This window comes from Daktulosphaira vitifoliae, unplaced genomic scaffold (assembly GCF_025091365.1).
Source record: "Daktulosphaira vitifoliae isolate Bord-2020 unplaced genomic scaffold, ASM2509136v1 Scaffold_2, whole genome shotgun sequence".
NCBI lineage: Eukaryota > Metazoa > Arthropoda > Insecta > Hemiptera > Phylloxeridae > Daktulosphaira > Daktulosphaira vitifoliae.
This window is the reverse complement of record NW_026099573.1, coordinates 28,309,261-28,326,455: the sequence shown is the minus strand read 5'-3', so window position 1 is coordinate 28,326,455 and position 17,195 is coordinate 28,309,261. Positions and strand designations below refer to the sequence as shown.

The window sequence follows — 17,195 nt, the reverse complement described above, 5'->3', positions numbered from 1 at the left end:
TAATATTTGTATTACTCTTAACGTATGTGTTTTATAGATGTTTTATCTTATAATTAATCAAGTTAACGATTTCTAATTTTACAAGTAATTAAATTTGCAATGTGCATTTTGAACATCAATTTAAATACATCCTGATAATATATACATTGTTTTTGTCGTGACCTTTCTACATAATCGGTTTAAAAAAGGTCATTACCCTACAAATTAATCAGTATTACCTATAGAGTTCAAATATCAGATAAAATTTCGACTTGTTATTTGTTGCAAAAATTTATTTTCTAAGTTATTATTATCGTTAGTGATCTACAAGAACATATCATATCATTATTAAAAAAGTATTTAAGGTATTAAAAAAAGAATAATTGTATCGTGCATAAAATCTGTTAAATCATTTATTGTCCTTAAGAATGTTGAAACAGGTGTTTTTGGAATTTTAAAATCCATTTATGGTCTATGAAAACTTTTTTATATTATTTAGCCGACTTAACACATGAGCTAACTATCGGAGACGGCATTTTCTAGTTTTTAGGTGTTTTCATTCAAAATGTACGATGATGGGCAAAAAAATGTTATCAAAAATATAAAAGGTAGAATCTATGAATTTGCTAAGAGCGGTAAAATACTTTGAGACGACTCTGATACAATGTATACAGCAAAATACTAACAGTATTTAATGAAAACAAGCCAGTGGTGATAATGTTTAAATATAATAACTATCTATTAGTAAAAAGTTTTAAAAACTAGAAAAACATCATTATCGAAGAGAGGTTACAATTAACATTTCAACGTCAATGTAAAAATTGCATTTATAATTATATGCACGTGCCGACCTTTTAAATCTTAAAGAGATTAAACATATTCTTATAACATATCGTAATCAAACATCAACCGGGTACTCCACAACTACAAATACACAGTAATCACTTCTGTCTCTTTTATTTGAAATATTCTTTTGCAAAATATAAATTTCCTATACAAAAATCAATTTTTAACATCTAACAGTTAAAACAATTTAAATGTTATAAATGATTATACATTACATAATATTACAATATTTATTATGACAATAAACACAATTTATACATTTAAATAAAACTTTATATTGTCAATTATTAACGTAAAGTTTTCGCAACAACTAAAAAATATTAAGATTGCTAAAATTACTACTTAATCATTAAATGGCAATTAAAATAAATCTTCATTAATCGTAGTAAATATAACTGCATACATGTTGTTTGTATACACAAAATTAATTTTTGCCTTGCTATTTGTGAACCCGGTACAAATGTTATCGGCCAAAATATTTACATGCGCTTATTATCTATAAAAGCGCACCAAGTTCTGTCAATTAAAAAGTTCAATATATTTATTATAATATACATTTATGAATGTTATCAACTTTGAATACAAATTGTTGTTAAACGCACACGTATATTGAATGCACATACACTGTATGCGTTTCCGTGTAAATGTGCACTAGGTATTGTAGTGTATGCGCACGAGTTTACGGTACTTACATAAACGCAAGAGCCGCTCATTCAGCACAATGTTATTTCAATGACGAATTTAAAACGTTTAATCCAACTTGAAATTCGACCGGATCATTTAGTAAGTAAAATTAAAACAATATGTATGTTCGTACTCGCTGTTGACTATCTTTTATTTTTGAACGATTAATACGCACAGCTAAAATAGATGATTAAGCCAATAACAAGACATGACACTTTACTGTACATGAACTTATGAAAGGATTTACCAACGAAAACAATTCAACCAGACTTTTGATTGGCATTTACGAAAAGTGTGTACACCACCATTGCATTATTATTTTCCGTGTTACATGATAGGTTGAAAAATGCAAACTAAGATTTAATGATAAGGAATTTAAGATAATATTAATTGTTATCATAAATATAACAAATGACCTAATACACTACACTTTTCCCCGAAATCCCAGTTAATTGTTATTTGTACAGATACCTACAGTAAATGATAACAAGAATTTTTCCAATTTAATTTGACCTAAAGTTAAAATTTTTGAACTTTTTTCATCTTATATTAAGTAATATCAATGTAAATTATTAATATTATTTCATTTTCTACATTATTATTTTATGTTATGTAATATACAAATGCAATTAATTTTTTCCTCAGAATTAGATTGCAATTGTTTCTATTTTCCATTTTGAAACCATTGAAAATTTAAGTTTAATTCATATTAAAATCAATATAAGTAGAAAAACGATAATTTTTTTTCTAACACTGTTAAATTTATAACAGTTGTTATTATATTTTTAAACCGTGAGTTGGATAGCACCATAATGAACGTATAATATTTAAATTTTTATTCTCTAGAAAAAAAAATATAAATAGAGTTGTATTTCTTCAAATTTTATCAATACAAAGTAACCGTTCTAAATAATTTTAAATAGAAACACGCGGAGAGAATAAAAAATGAATATAAATACGCGTGGCAGGTAAACACATACAATATGACGAGAGTCCTAGAAATTATTACCTTCTTTACCAATAAATTATGAACAAGAAAAATTATTATTTAAATTAACACTTATGGAAATTTACTAAATTTTTATAATCCACATTTATATTATGATACTTCCAAAAGGAATTTTCTCGGTATCTTATTAACTTAACCCGGCGCTGTGAGTTGGACTAGTGGTTTTAAACAAAAATTAATTTTTAGAGGTTTACTACAGATTAGTAATAAAGAGGAAATCAAAGAGATTTTTTATCAAATCTAAGACAATCATATTATTTCTTTCAATATAAACTAAAAACATAAGCTCATTGTCATCTTAATCGACTATAATTTAGAGGACTGATTAGTTACATTTGTTTGAATAATATAAAATATGAGTAGTAATGTTTAAATGTAATAATGACCCCTATAGGAGTATAATTTCAGAATTTTATGTGTTCTAGTACAGCGTTTCTTAACCGGGAGATTGTGAGACTAGTAAAAAGGTTGAGAAACAACCATATTGATATTCCGGTTCTACTTGATAATAACTTGTAATTTACATAATAATCATAAATAAGACTCTTGTAAGAACAAGGTTTCTATATTTTCAATTTTTTTCAAGAGACANACCATATAACTTGTAATTTACATAATAATCATAAATAAGACTCTTGTAAGAACAAGGTTTCTATATTTTCAATTTTTTTCAAGAGACAAAGAAACTTATGTAATAGAAAAGTATTATTATTTTCACCAATATAGAATTTTCACCTTATTTAACATTTTCAATTTTTTTTTAAATTTTTTATTGATGGGTATAAGTATTTTAAACATTAAAGTAACGATTTGAATAATTTTTCACGTTCAATTTTTTAAATAGCAATGAAAGTTTTTCCATTTAGGCTAAAACAATGTTAACAATTGTCGAATTCCGTAAAATATAGATATTTCAAGAGGCAGAAATACAGTTAAAACTAAATTTTTTTTATGGTTATAATCCTTAAAGAAGAAAAAAGACAAAATATATATACTTAGTATATTATATTGATAACCACAATATTTATTATTATTGCACATATGGTATGTTATGTAAACCGTTTTATCAAGACTTGATTGCATTTTCGATTTATCCCTTCTTATAGAAACAAATACTTAGTAAAATTCAAACCGTATAATAGTGTGTTGTTATTATTATTACTACTGCTCCACCCCACATAATATAATATTATTATCCCTTCATCGCATCCTATTATTTTATTAGAATTGAAAAGGGAAATCTAAATGGGACATTTTTTTTTCTTAAATCGAAACCGGACACTTTTTGCTACAGATATTTCATCGAGATGTTGTACGCATAGAAAAAAAAACACACAAAAAAATATAAATACCGATCACTAGAAACTTTACTAGGTAGAAAACAATTTATCACGATAAAAGGCAATCACATCTCAAAGGTATATTGGCTTCTCTCCCATTTTTACGGGATTTATGCTTCAGCCTTACACAATACAACTATAATTTAATAATTGTATACTATTCACTCATATTTCTCTCATGCCTTTTGTTCAAATGTTATAATTTACTTTTAACTGTTTTAACATGAGAACACTCTTAGTATTTAAATTATTGTCATTTGTGTGGTCTAATGGATTTCTTTTGATGAAATATTCTATGTACTCATTTTAATTGATAAAATCATTTTGGAGCAATTCAAATTAATTAATGATACAATTTTACAAGAAGAAAATATTTCATTGATTTTTAATAAGACAATAATTCGAGAGATGATTTAATTTACTATACGATTTTCAATTATATAATAAGTATATGTACAAATAAGTTAAACTGATTCAATGTTAAATTATCTAAAAATCTCAAGAGCCTAGAATATAAAAAGTATTACCCTTAAATTATTTTATTTTTGATTTATCCCAGTTAATTTTACCAAGAGATTTGTCATAATTAATTTTTGAATTATGTCATCTCAGTTATAAAAATAGATAACAACTGAATCACTTTACAGAAGTGATTTAGTTTTTTTAATTAAATTTTTAAATGTGTTACGGTTTCAATTAATGTTATCACTTAATCAGAAACAATTGACAACAATTGCCTTATTTTTAACGTATGTGAAATTTGAAATAGGGAATAAAATCGTGCAAAACGTTTTTTCAACAGAATCTAAGTCAATAAACAATATAATTACTATTATTATAAATATGTAGTTGTTATCAAATATTTGTTTTTTGTAAAAAATTTAATGAAAAAATACTTTTAATCAGCAGATTGCTAGTAGTGTGTCTAGTTATCTTGGCAAAGTAGTCGGAATTATGTGATTGGAGACATAGTGTAATTACGCAGTTTAATAGATTGGGGTGGAAAAAATATTTATTGTAATAACTTATAAAAAAAAATGTATAGTTAAATGACACAGTGTGTATTTAATGGTATAATTAAATTATCGTGAAAAGTTTTTAATATAAGTTTGTAGTAGTCCATGGGATTTGTTAAATACACGAATTCACAAATATTTATATCGTATTTTAAATAACACGATTCAATAGATTATTTAGCACGCTAAATATGTGGTTGTTATTATAAAATTTCACATGCTATTAAAAAAAAATTTAACTAATTTAAATGTATACATTATATTATAATATCTAAGAAAACCACACGTGGGCATTTAGTTCAAATCTCAAGGCTGCTAAAATTTATATTCATAATCATAATTGTTTTTTTTACTTAAGAATAATCACAAAATTGACCAAAAAAGTAAAATATAAGAATAATGTTGTTAGTTTGTAACGTAGTGATATTTAAAAACTCTTAATACCGTTAAATGTTTACCTATGAATTGGTAATAGGACTCTCAATTTTATTTTCTCATAATTTTTCATTAATAATTTTCGCTGCTCATGAAAATATATCTATAACCACCACCGAAAGCTACCCAATGATTATTGACAATTTATTGTTTTTAGAATATACGTATAAATTATTGCTTTAAAAATTGTTATGAACAACAGTGATCTATGAGTAAAAATTTTCTATGTTTGATTTAAGTTAATTTTTTTCATTTCTATTTACTATACATTAATATGTTTAATGTGAAACTGAATATACGGTATTAAATAAATTTAACTCTTCGAAAGTATACATTTTTTAAACACGAATATTATATGATATATAATGATATATTAATTTTTGTTATTTTGGCTGACCCCTAGTAGTTGGGATTAAGGCGAGGAAAAGAAGTAAATTAATTTTTATTGTTTAATATTATGTCGGTTTTATATAAATAAATGTTCAATGATGTAATGTTAAGTATTTTATTTGATTTATTAAGATTCATTTTTTACAATAATATTTTGTGTAATAACTTTTAATTTTATTTACATTTATTCAGTTTTCAAATTAAAATAATTTCGTGTTATATGAGTTTTAATTATATTTAACTAGGTTTATGTAATATTCATTAGGCGTAGCTTGAAAATATTGTCTATGGTATCATATTCTATTTTATTTTTTAATTTAGATAAAAATTCTAACGTGAAACTTCTCTACCATATTGCTTTATCTTTTATCTCCACCAAAAAAAATTATTCAATTCATTTGAAGGGAGATACAAATACTTCTATGGGGAACGTAGTCCCATGCACAGTCGCCATGCAAACTACGCTAATGATAATGTTCGAACATTACTATGTGACACAAGTAAATGCCATAAAATACTAAATAAAACTTAGTGTTATACATTGTAACCCAAAGAAAAGGTTACACAACATCAATGGCAATAATACTAGTAGGCAACAATTAGATGTCATTGTTTTGTCTTGTTATAGCGTTATACAATAAATACTTCTATCTTTAAAAGTAGATTATAATATTGTAGCTGATGTCTTAATATCTTCAATAGACACTCAAGGGCACCATATGGTGTTATATTACGCTGTCAACTGTTCACCTTTATCAAATCGTGAAGAACAAAATGAATACTTGTTTAAATTTATAAGTTAACTGTTATATAAATAATCAGAAAATAATTAATCAATTTAAAAACTAACAAATTATTGCAATATTAACATGAATAATAAATATGACTGTATCATATACCTATGTAACTGTTTTTAAAACTTCTTTAATTACAATATTGAAAATTTAGCTTGAATCGCTCTAGGTTAGGTAACTCCTTTGAAATTAATAAATAATATAGAGTTAATTTATAAGCTTCTGGAATGTCGGAAAGCGTGAATTAGTACATATGAATGCATTGGGTTCTTAAAACTTTTAGGTTTTTTTAGTCCTTATACTTTTTACACGACTTTCTTTTTAACAAGGGATAATAAAATTATTTCTTCAACATAAATAGCTATATATAGAATAATATTAGAATTTTAGTACGCAGTAGAGTATATACGGAGAGAGAAATAAGTGGACAATTGTTCCTTAACCTCGTCTTCATATTATTTTTCTTTATTTATTAATATCTTAAATAATTTTCGATAAACATCACAAGTATATATATCAACGATTGATTTATCATTAACCAACAGATTTCGTCTAAAACAACAATAATTTTGTGAAATATATTTTTGAATCATTTAAGTAAAAGTTATTTCACGATTTATAAAATGGTAAGAACGATAAAGTTCTAACCCATATCCATTATAAGGAAAGTAACTTTATATATTTTTAATGGCAACATATATTTTTTGGAAGCCTAAATATTAAAAAATTATTTAAATAAAAAAATAACTGGTTGATAATAACTTTTGAATCCAGGTATTTCAGAAGTTATGAAGATCTCTATACCAAAATGGGAAAAGGAATGTCGCAGAGAAATGTACAACGATTAAAATATCATAATCCGTCCTCGTCTCTAATCTATATTTAGAAATTTTAATAATTTCTCAAGTACTGGTTAAAAGTTGTTATTGATGAGTCATTTTCTTAATTGGATCATTTTCTATCATTTAATCTATTAAAGTATAGTACCATTTAAAAATATTTGCACCCATTCAAGGAAATGTAATGAACATTAAAAATATTTATACACTTGGAAACACAGAAATTAACAATACTTAAATGAATCAAAAATAATTATATTATTTTAGAAAAAAAATTAGTGGCCAATATCCTATATAATAAAAAAAATATATGCCTCTTAATTGTAGGAAATGTAAGTAAAATCAAAAAATATTTTATTCTTAGAATCGAATCAATGTCAAAACAAATTTATTTTTTCCCAAAAATTTTATTAAAAAACATGGTCTTTGGAAACTTTATTTAGTTTGCCTTACTCAAAGCTATCCGAAAAATCATAAAATTTTCCGTTTTAGGTAAAATAATCATGTTCATATTATCTAAATTAATTTGATAAAATATTTTTGAAAAAAATTATTGTTTTTTGATTTTAATTTAATTTTTATGGGCAAAGTTTTTTTTTTAATTTTATTCATAAATTAAAAAAAATAATTCTGTTTATTTATTAAGCACAAGATTCATTCACTTAAAATATTATTTTTTTTAAGAAACATTTCGAAGTTTTGAAATTTAAGACTTCTATTTTCAATTAATAATTATTTATAAATTTTTCTATAAATAATTTCTTATTCAATATTAATAAAAATATTTTTTAAATTAAGTATGATAATATATATTCTAAAATATAAAAGCACTTACAATTTTAAGTGCTAATGTAAATGATTAAAATTGATATAAATCAAATAAATTATTTTTATGTAAACACTATAGCTCCATTATATTATTAAATATTTATTTTTAAAATTTTTTTGCCAACATTTTTGTTCTGGTTTAATTTGCGCAAAGCATATTATTATTATAATCTTGAAAATAGGTTTTAAAATTAATTGAGTCTAACTTCTGTTGTGCTTGTTAAAGAGAAAATAATTTATTAATTAATTTTCAATGAAAATGTTCCATTTTATTTAGCATTCACGAAATCTTCCTCATAGCATGTTCCATTATATCGAAAATTCCCAGAAAGCGTAAAACAAACAGCTAGTTAAATAGGTTAAAAGGTCTTTGAAATAAAAAGGTGCACACGCTCATCTTAAAGCGCAAAAGGCATTTTTTCTTCGAAAATTTTTTTTATATTTTTGCCTTTCGGACTTCGGATAACTATTTTTATATCTATGCCGAGAATTGAATATTATCACAAAAACAAGGCGCACGCACGACCATCAAATTAATTGAAGCGAATTTGTTATTAAAATATTTTATTGTTTTTAACAATCAATCATATCGTTTAATACTATTATGATTATTATTTATTCGCGTGTATAGTGAGTACCTATAGTCAAATTGCGACCAATGGTCTAGCAATGACTAAAAAAATAAACAATTAGCTCTACCAAACTTTGTTAACCCATGTAATAATGTTCAATATTCTACATTAAAATAACAATAATAATAATAGAGCTAAGCGAACATGTTAAGTTAATATGTAAATATGTTTCTAGTGAACGGACGTTCTCATTATTAGTCAGCATAAAAACGCGTGCGATTTTCGTGACGTCCATTCTTATAAATATATTTATATAAATATAATGGTTCTTTTGGACTAGCGTCGATGTTGTCATTTCCTGTTGTCTGGCCCGAGTTTTCCATTGTTAAAAAAATTTTATATGAATATAAGTATATAATAGTATTGCAAACATGGGCCGCCCGTTCACAGAGAACATACGATAATGTTTCAATATTATACTTTTTATAATAATAATTGAACGTATAGGTATAAAACGTGTATAGGATATATGTATCCTATATGTAACGTTAAACCAGTGTGTTTTTGATGGCATGTATGCCTATAGTGCAACTTTTTTTTATAATACAGTTATTGATTTGTCAGCGAAATCATACACAAATGTCTGAAGAATATTGTTTTTTATTACTTTTTGTTAAAACCTAAGTGATTAAAAAAAGTTAAAATATTATTTAAATAATAGGTATACACACATGATTTTATTGAAAACAATCATGTTGAAGTTCAAAAAATAATTCTTAAAATTTATTTTTAAAAGAATGTATAATATTGTTTTAAAGAAATAGAACAAAACAATCAAACCGATTATACTTAGAAAAAATAATCATTTAAAATACAATTTAAGAATTTACTAAGATCTTAGAATATATTTCTTTCAACTTTTTTTCTTATCGGTTTCTGGAATTACTTTATAAATAATAAAATAAATAAAAAATCACCAATGAATTGAAACTAACATCAATTAAACGGCAACTATATCGTCCTTAAATTATCAACCCAATCAAACGTTCCTTATTAATGATTAGATGGTGATGAACCTTTATGATTACTTCGAATGATACAAAATTTTTAAAATAATTACAGCCATATTACTAATATATTAAACTAAGATTACTTTTTCTGTTGTTTCGCTTTGGGGGCAACTAGCGTGTTTATTTCTTGTGTCAGATATGAAATTATGTCTAGATGTTCGATTTTCTCAGATGAACTATTAATACATTTTACTTGTACATTCTAGTTTTTTATTTTCTATTTATTTGGTTGGATTATTACATAAAGATTTGAGAAATGTAGTCAAATCACCCCACGGATAACTATAACAAACTGCGCGAGTAAATCAAAAACATTATTGAGATAATCAATTTATTAAAACCATCTTGATATTATTTCAAGGAAGATTTTGTTTTTTATATTTTTAAACGAAAAATATTGTTAATATTCTGAAAAATATCACGAATAATATAATATAATATTATGTCAAAAAATTAATTTTTTTATTTTTAAAGTCAATCGCCTTGTACAGCCAAATTCCAGTGGTTCAATTTTCTAGGTCTAAAGGGAAAAAGAACCAAATTATATTTAATTGAAGCCATTAGTCTGAATAATTGGAAAAATTCCCTAATTATTCATTGTCATTAAAAACAAAAACATTTTAATTTCACACAAATAAAAATTATTTAAGAGTTTGATAGGATATTTTAAACGTGCTAGTTTTATGAACCAACTAAAAAAATATATATTTGCGGTATCACATTTTATAAATATATTTCCTTCCAATAAATGTAGGGTTGTTCTGTTATCAAGACCCACTTAGTTAATCGAAAAATAAAAATGATATTGAGCATTTTTTTTCTTAGTTTCTATTAGTCATATATTTGCCTCAATTTATAAACCCTTGTGTCTTTTAAGCAATGAACATAAAAAAATAATCCATGATTAATAAACCTAGAATAACATGTAACTAAAAGGAAAATATCAATACTGTTTTTTTTTATTCGTTTAATTAAGCTGTTTATTATAACAGAATCATCTTATATATTAATTAAATTTGTTAATTTTTTAGTTAAACTAAAAAAAACGTTATATAAAAATGTCGGATTAACTTTTGTTAATTAATTTATATTTATTGAAATTCTAACTAAGTAGAGATATGAAATTTTTTTTTTAACAAAAGTTTCTAATTTTCGACAATGATCCGAAATAATTGCGTCCTTACAAATTACATTAAATTAAAGCTTTTTAAAAAAATTGTTTAATTGAATATATAAAAATATTTTGTGTACGCTTTAATGTCATGAATTGTTCTCTCCGTAATATTTTTCATGAAGATTAGTATAAAAAAAAGCTACTAAAGTACTAAAAAAGACCCTACTTAAGTTAGGAAATGCCCATTTTTAAAAAAACACCACTTTATCAAACTTTTTTCAAGTACATTTGCATTGTAACGTTTTATGATAATAATTAAATCAGTATAATTTAAATCTTTCAACTTTGCCTTGTGTTCACAATGTCGAGTCCCGTAGAGTATTGCAACTAGAATAACATATTTAAGGGGTGCTAATTAATCAAAAAATAATGGCATACCTCTAAAATTATATATTATGTATAATGAATTTAATTTTTAAAATTATATGGGTGCTAATCTAGAGCTTTGGAGTACTGCAGACATCTCCTATGACTCCTGTAGTTGTGCCACTGATTTCTACTTTTATGTTTTTTTATTACATTAATATTTATTTTTATAAGTTGTTAAAAAATATATATTTTATTTAATAATTTATGTGCTAAATAAACCTAAGTATAAATATCATTATAAAATCTTAATAAGACAATATTTTAGCGAATATTACAAAAAATTAGCTGACGTTTAAAGTAAGTCTACGAGTTCCATGACCTAGGATACTATGAACTCAATTTTCAATCATAATTGATCGACTTGCATTGTTTTATCTTTAATTTTATTATGTGAAATTAATGTGTATAATTTGAAAAAATGTGTTTAATGTATGCTTAAACATATTATTTTTAAACTTACCTACAATTGCAAATTAAATAACATATGTTGTGCTCCAAAAAATTCGATTTTTACAAAAGTATGTTATTATTAAAAAATGCATGTACGTTAAAAGATTTTTATTTGTTAATATAGACGTAAAAATAAAATTATTAAAAATAATACTCCGAAACATGTTTAAAATGTTTTTTATCGACCACGATTTAAAGCTATTAAATTCAATATTTACATAAATATTATTTAGTAAGTTAACAAATAAATTTAAAAATCAACAATACACTTATTGAATGTCTTGAATAAAAATTTTGTTGTATTTATTTGATGTACAAACAAAGCCTGGCATATGTATTTTGAAGCTTAAATTTGAAGCATCTAATAACGAAAGCCATAGACAGCAACCATAGGTCACTGTGTCTAATAGTAAGTATGGTTCTGTGTACAGAATTCATTGATTATTTATAAAATGTGTGTAGCTTATTTTTAACTAAATTATAAGACTTAATTTCAGTATTATATGGGTAGTTTTAAGCGAATTACAAGTCTAACTATTAAACTTAATTTACAATTAAAATCATTTTTTTATAAGAATCAAAATTTTTGTAGTTATGTTCAACAAAACTCGATCGAGTAATCGATTGACCGCCACGTCTTGGCGGTTTATCAGTTTATTTCTAGGTTAAAGTTATCAAACGCGATAAAGGGGTTATGCTTAATTCATAGGTACCATAAGTTATTATTAGCGTTGTTAGAATTTACTGAGTTTGATAAAAACGAATGAATTATATGGATCATAATAATTAATTGGTCGTTTCTTCATGTTTTATTAACAGGGGTGGAAGACTCAATTAAATGAAGTTTGAAGTTGACCTTGATCTCGTCCTCGTGTGGTCAAGCACGACGTCCTAATTACGACTACGGCGGCAAGGAATGTACCCCGGGGCGGGCTACGTCAGTAGTACGGACCAATGGGAGCTGACCGTCCCACCCACTGAATAGCGTTCGGTTAGAGACGCCCGTCTCCGTATTCGACCGCCGTTTCGTGCCGCCGGCATTGCGGAAACAACAGCGGTCGAGACTTGACGCCCGTGTGTACTCTACCGAACTTACAAAACTGACTTAACGAGTTCGCGATTTATTTTTTGTCATTGTCATGTAAAGTCTAATAAAGTGTTTGTTTTTAACGTACTTATATAATTATTTTATAATAAAAAAAAAAACTAGTTACTTTAATTTTTTTTTTTAATTATTTAATTATTGTTTAAACTTCATCATGGATGCGGATGATCCGCGTCTTGCCGATGAATACGTGCAAGACTTTGAATTGGACCATCTAGACGTAGTGGCTTCTGGAATTAAACGAGAGACCAATGATTATCAACGTCGGTTACCATCCATGCCCATCATCGGTGGCGGTGCTGCGATGGTACAATCACCACCACCTCACTATCTGCTCACGCCACCCGGCTGTGAACAAGAGTACTCTGTGTCCCACCATCACCACAGCCACCATCATCCCGGAATGTTGCTTCACGGTTATACGCCTGCTGGTGTACTGATTACCGCTGGTAGTGCGGTCAAGGTGTCCGGGACTGGTTCAATGATATATCCTAATACTCCGGGTACGCCACCTGACACACCGCCGGTGAGCTCATCGCCACCAGCGGCCACGCCGATTCGACAATCCAATTACATGGATAACTTGACGGTATGGTTGTCGCATCTGAAAGACGGACAAGAACCCATGCCTCAGACAAGGGAAGGACAAGAGCCGTTAGATTTGAAAACCAACTACGCGGTGGCTGAAGAGATGCAACAGCAACATCATAATCATCATCCATCGGTGAACGCGGTGGCTGTAGCCGAATGGAACATGGCACAACATCAACACGATACTGTAATTCAACCTAGTAACGGCGGCTGTCTTGGTGTGAGGCCGTATGGCCGCCATCAGCAAGTGCCAATGAGTCCTTCGCCCAGCGGCGGTGGAGGAATCATGCATCAAATGCACCGGTCAATGAGTGTGTCCAGTGACAGCGTTATGTCTCCGATGAGTTCAAGGGGTGGATGTCCTCGCGGGGACGGATCCACCGATGAACTCATTAACGATACAATGTTACTACAGCTACCTGTCCGAGATCTCAACAAAAAACTCCAAGGTGTTGACAAGGAACTCGTCAACAAACTTAAGCAAAAAAGAAGAACGCTAAAAAACCGGGGATACGCTCAAAGTTGCCGGACAAAGCGTATGAACCAGCGGATTGAATTGGAGAACGCAAATCACGCATTAGTGAATGAACTTCAAAAGATTAAAATGGAATTGGCGAGGGTCACTCAAGAGAGAGATATGTATAAACAGCGATGTTCGGCCCTGACAAACGCCCGAGAATCCATGAACGCCGCCGCAACCGCCTCTACCAACAGCAACTCCAATTCACCCGAACTTTACCTATGACAGAGGAGGAGGTCGTATGCGTCAACACTTTGGTTAACAAAGTAAGTTTTATCAGACATTATTTATTATTTCATTAGCCCATAAATCGTATAATCTTTACAATTGTAAGTTAAGGACAGTGAACTTTTGCATTAGATTGAACTAGAGAATAATTATATTAATAAAGAAGGATTACTTCAATGTTTACTTTTGCAACTTTCGATGAAATCTAATGTTGGAAAAAAATTTTAATTCTCGGGGAAATGGAATTTGAAATTTATTTTGTTTGAAAGTTTTATTTGCTGTACCAGAATAAAAATAAAGGGATGAACTAAATTTATATTTATATTTTAATACTATAAACATGATATTGAACGATTTAAAATGGAACGATATGCATAAATCCAACATCGATGTTTGTTTTTAAGTGATAGTATTACGTATTTGAATTGGTAATTTTCTATAATAGATCTCCAACTTTGAATTTCATAAATCAATTAATAATATTAAAATTAACATAACTAATTTTGGCGCACTTGACGTTTATCGCTATCTTCAACAGGATTAAAAAGAAAAATTATCAGTTCTCACCCATCAATATTTCAGTAAAAAAAAAAATTGACAGTTGTAGCTCTTTAGGCCATCATTATACAACTTATTGCGGTATTTAAAGGGTCGTAGAATGGGAGGAAAATAGTAATTGTGCGATTGATGTTGCGAAGTGGCCATCCTCTTCCAGCCTGACAAACGCCGTAATTCTAGATTTATACTTTTAACTGCCCGCCAGAGAATTGGCTTACGTACTGACCGGTAACGACCTCCCATTCAGTCACTAATCCACAGTTTTGCTCTCTCTATTATACTCTGTATAATAACACTTTAGATAGTAAGAAAGAACTATTATGGGTTAATTGTAACGACATGAACGCCTGAAAAGTTATATCGTCTCCTAATAGCTATATATTTTATTACAATCAGATTTTTTTTTTTTTATCTTTAGGTGTTTGCCGACTCCGGCCAACAGTGGAAGTTCTCGGATTTCGAGGATTCAAAACTGAGCTCGCAAAAATGATTTACCATGTGTGTATACAAGCAAATGGACAAATTGAACAAAATTAAAATAATAAGACTAATAAAGTAAATTGTTTTTATACATACCAGTAGTTTTTAGAAGTTCTTTAGTTTTTGTGTATAGGGTTATATCATAAAGTTAAATGTTTGTAAATTAATATAAATTAATTGTAAGTTAAAGAAAAATTTATAAACTACTAGATAGATGTTATTATGAGTAACGATATTAGCGAGTCTGTAAACTTAAATAGAAATTTAATGTAAGGAATTCAGTTACCTCTAATCGAAACTTAAACAATTCAATATAAATTCGGATTTATACTTTTTTCTACTATAAGCCAATGTTATTGACACATATGAATGTGAAGCGTTTATAGCTCGAATCAGTACAACTTTAATTAGTTATCGAATGGTATATTTTTAAGGCTCTCTATTAAAGTAAAAAAAAAAGTAATAAAGCAATTAATTAAAATATGAATGTTTGAACAAAATAAACTAAAAGACAAAACTTTAATAATTGTTCCATTTAAATTTGTACAAGTTAACGAGTTTGACTAAAACTAAATTATATCCCAAAATATAGTTATTCATATTTCAGTAGTCTTTATTTTTATTCAAAAACATTATTAAATATTATTAAGTTTGACGAAATTTGGCTGTTTTTGTATATTTTGTGTTTGCTTCTATATTTTTTCATGTTTAAATGACTTTCGTTATTCTTTTTGATAGATCTCAAGGTAACTAATTCAATTGCATATAATTTAATAAACATATAAAAGTTTTCATATACATAATTTTTTTTATTAAAAAAAACTTGTTCTCATGTTATGAGTACATTACATTTTACCTTAAATCTCTTGTACCAACAAACCATTTTAATATGAATCAAGTGACACACCAATAAGAAATCGATGTAGCTCTTCACGTATTATTACTCTTTAGCAAATCAAATTATTTGTGTACCTTATGTGTTCGACTGAAAAAGTGTCCTATGGCAAAGTTTGTCTATACGCAGTATCCAAAATGATTGCATGAAAACACATAAAAGTTATAGCTCGTGCAATTATCAATGTAAAAATACGAAAATATAAAGAAACATTAAACATTTCTATGAATATTGTACGATTTCTATAGAATGATCAATTAACATGTTTCAAATGTAACCATAGATTTTTTTTTCTGGAGTTTTTTCAATAGGAATACTTGCCGTAGTACAATTTTTACGCAATAACTTTAAGCATGTAAATTCAATTTTTAGTTTTTAAGTCTATTTATAAATCATGTTTTTTTGTTTTTGTTTATACCTGAATTGTTGTATATTTTTTAATATCTTTGTTTTTTTTTTTTTTTTAACTTTTATTGATTATTGAAAAATTGTTTATGAAAACCATTTTTGTAGAAACTGAAATTTTGATGGATAATTATTTGATAAGTGAAATATTTTGATGTTGATGTTAATCAAGTACGAGTAAATGGGTTCTAAATATATGTTATTATTTCGAAATCAAAACCTTTATGATTTTTTATTATAATTTTAGAAAAATCAGGTCAAGTTAAGACATTGTAAAATCGCTGAAATATTAATTAACCTAAATACATGCAAATAACCGATAAGGATCGACAAGATGCCACAGAGTTGCATTTACAGATAAATGCTAATACATTGTATTCATTATTGCAAGTATGTCAGTAGATAAAACGTATTATTGTACTTAATAACACGTTCCATCTCAAAAGCTTAAAACTCGCGTAAAAAAAAAATAATCGGCTTCGTTATGAGTGTTGTGTTTCTTTTATTAATTAATTTTTTCGAGAGAAATGCTTCGGCGTGTAATAAAATAATTTTTAAGAAATTTACATTGAAATTTGATTTTAATTGAAACATAATTTTAGATCGCAATAAAAATAT

At 26.9% G+C, this 17,195-nt stretch overlaps 1 protein-coding gene across 2 annotated transcripts; it reads left to right on the top strand.

Moving 5' to 3' along the window:
• The first annotated feature begins 1,414 nt into the window (after positions 1-1,414).
• LOC126897609 (transcription factor MafB) lies at positions 1,415-16,780 on the top strand. 2 transcript variants are annotated; one of them, XM_050671333.1, is made up of 4 exons: positions 1,415-1,608; positions 1,687-1,801; positions 12,615-14,277; positions 15,216-16,780. In XM_050671333.1, the coding sequence occupies exon 3, from the start codon at positions 13,055-13,057 to the stop codon at positions 14,234-14,236; it is 1,182 nt and encodes a 393-aa protein (XP_050527290.1). In that variant the 5' UTR covers positions 1,415-1,608; positions 1,687-1,801; positions 12,615-13,054; the 3' UTR covers positions 14,237-14,277; positions 15,216-16,780. The 2 variants fall into 2 exon arrangements, with proteins under 2 accessions (XP_050527290.1, XP_050527289.1); XM_050671332.1 differs by lacking the exon at positions 1,687-1,801.
• Positions 16,781-17,195: the final 415 nt, after the last annotated feature.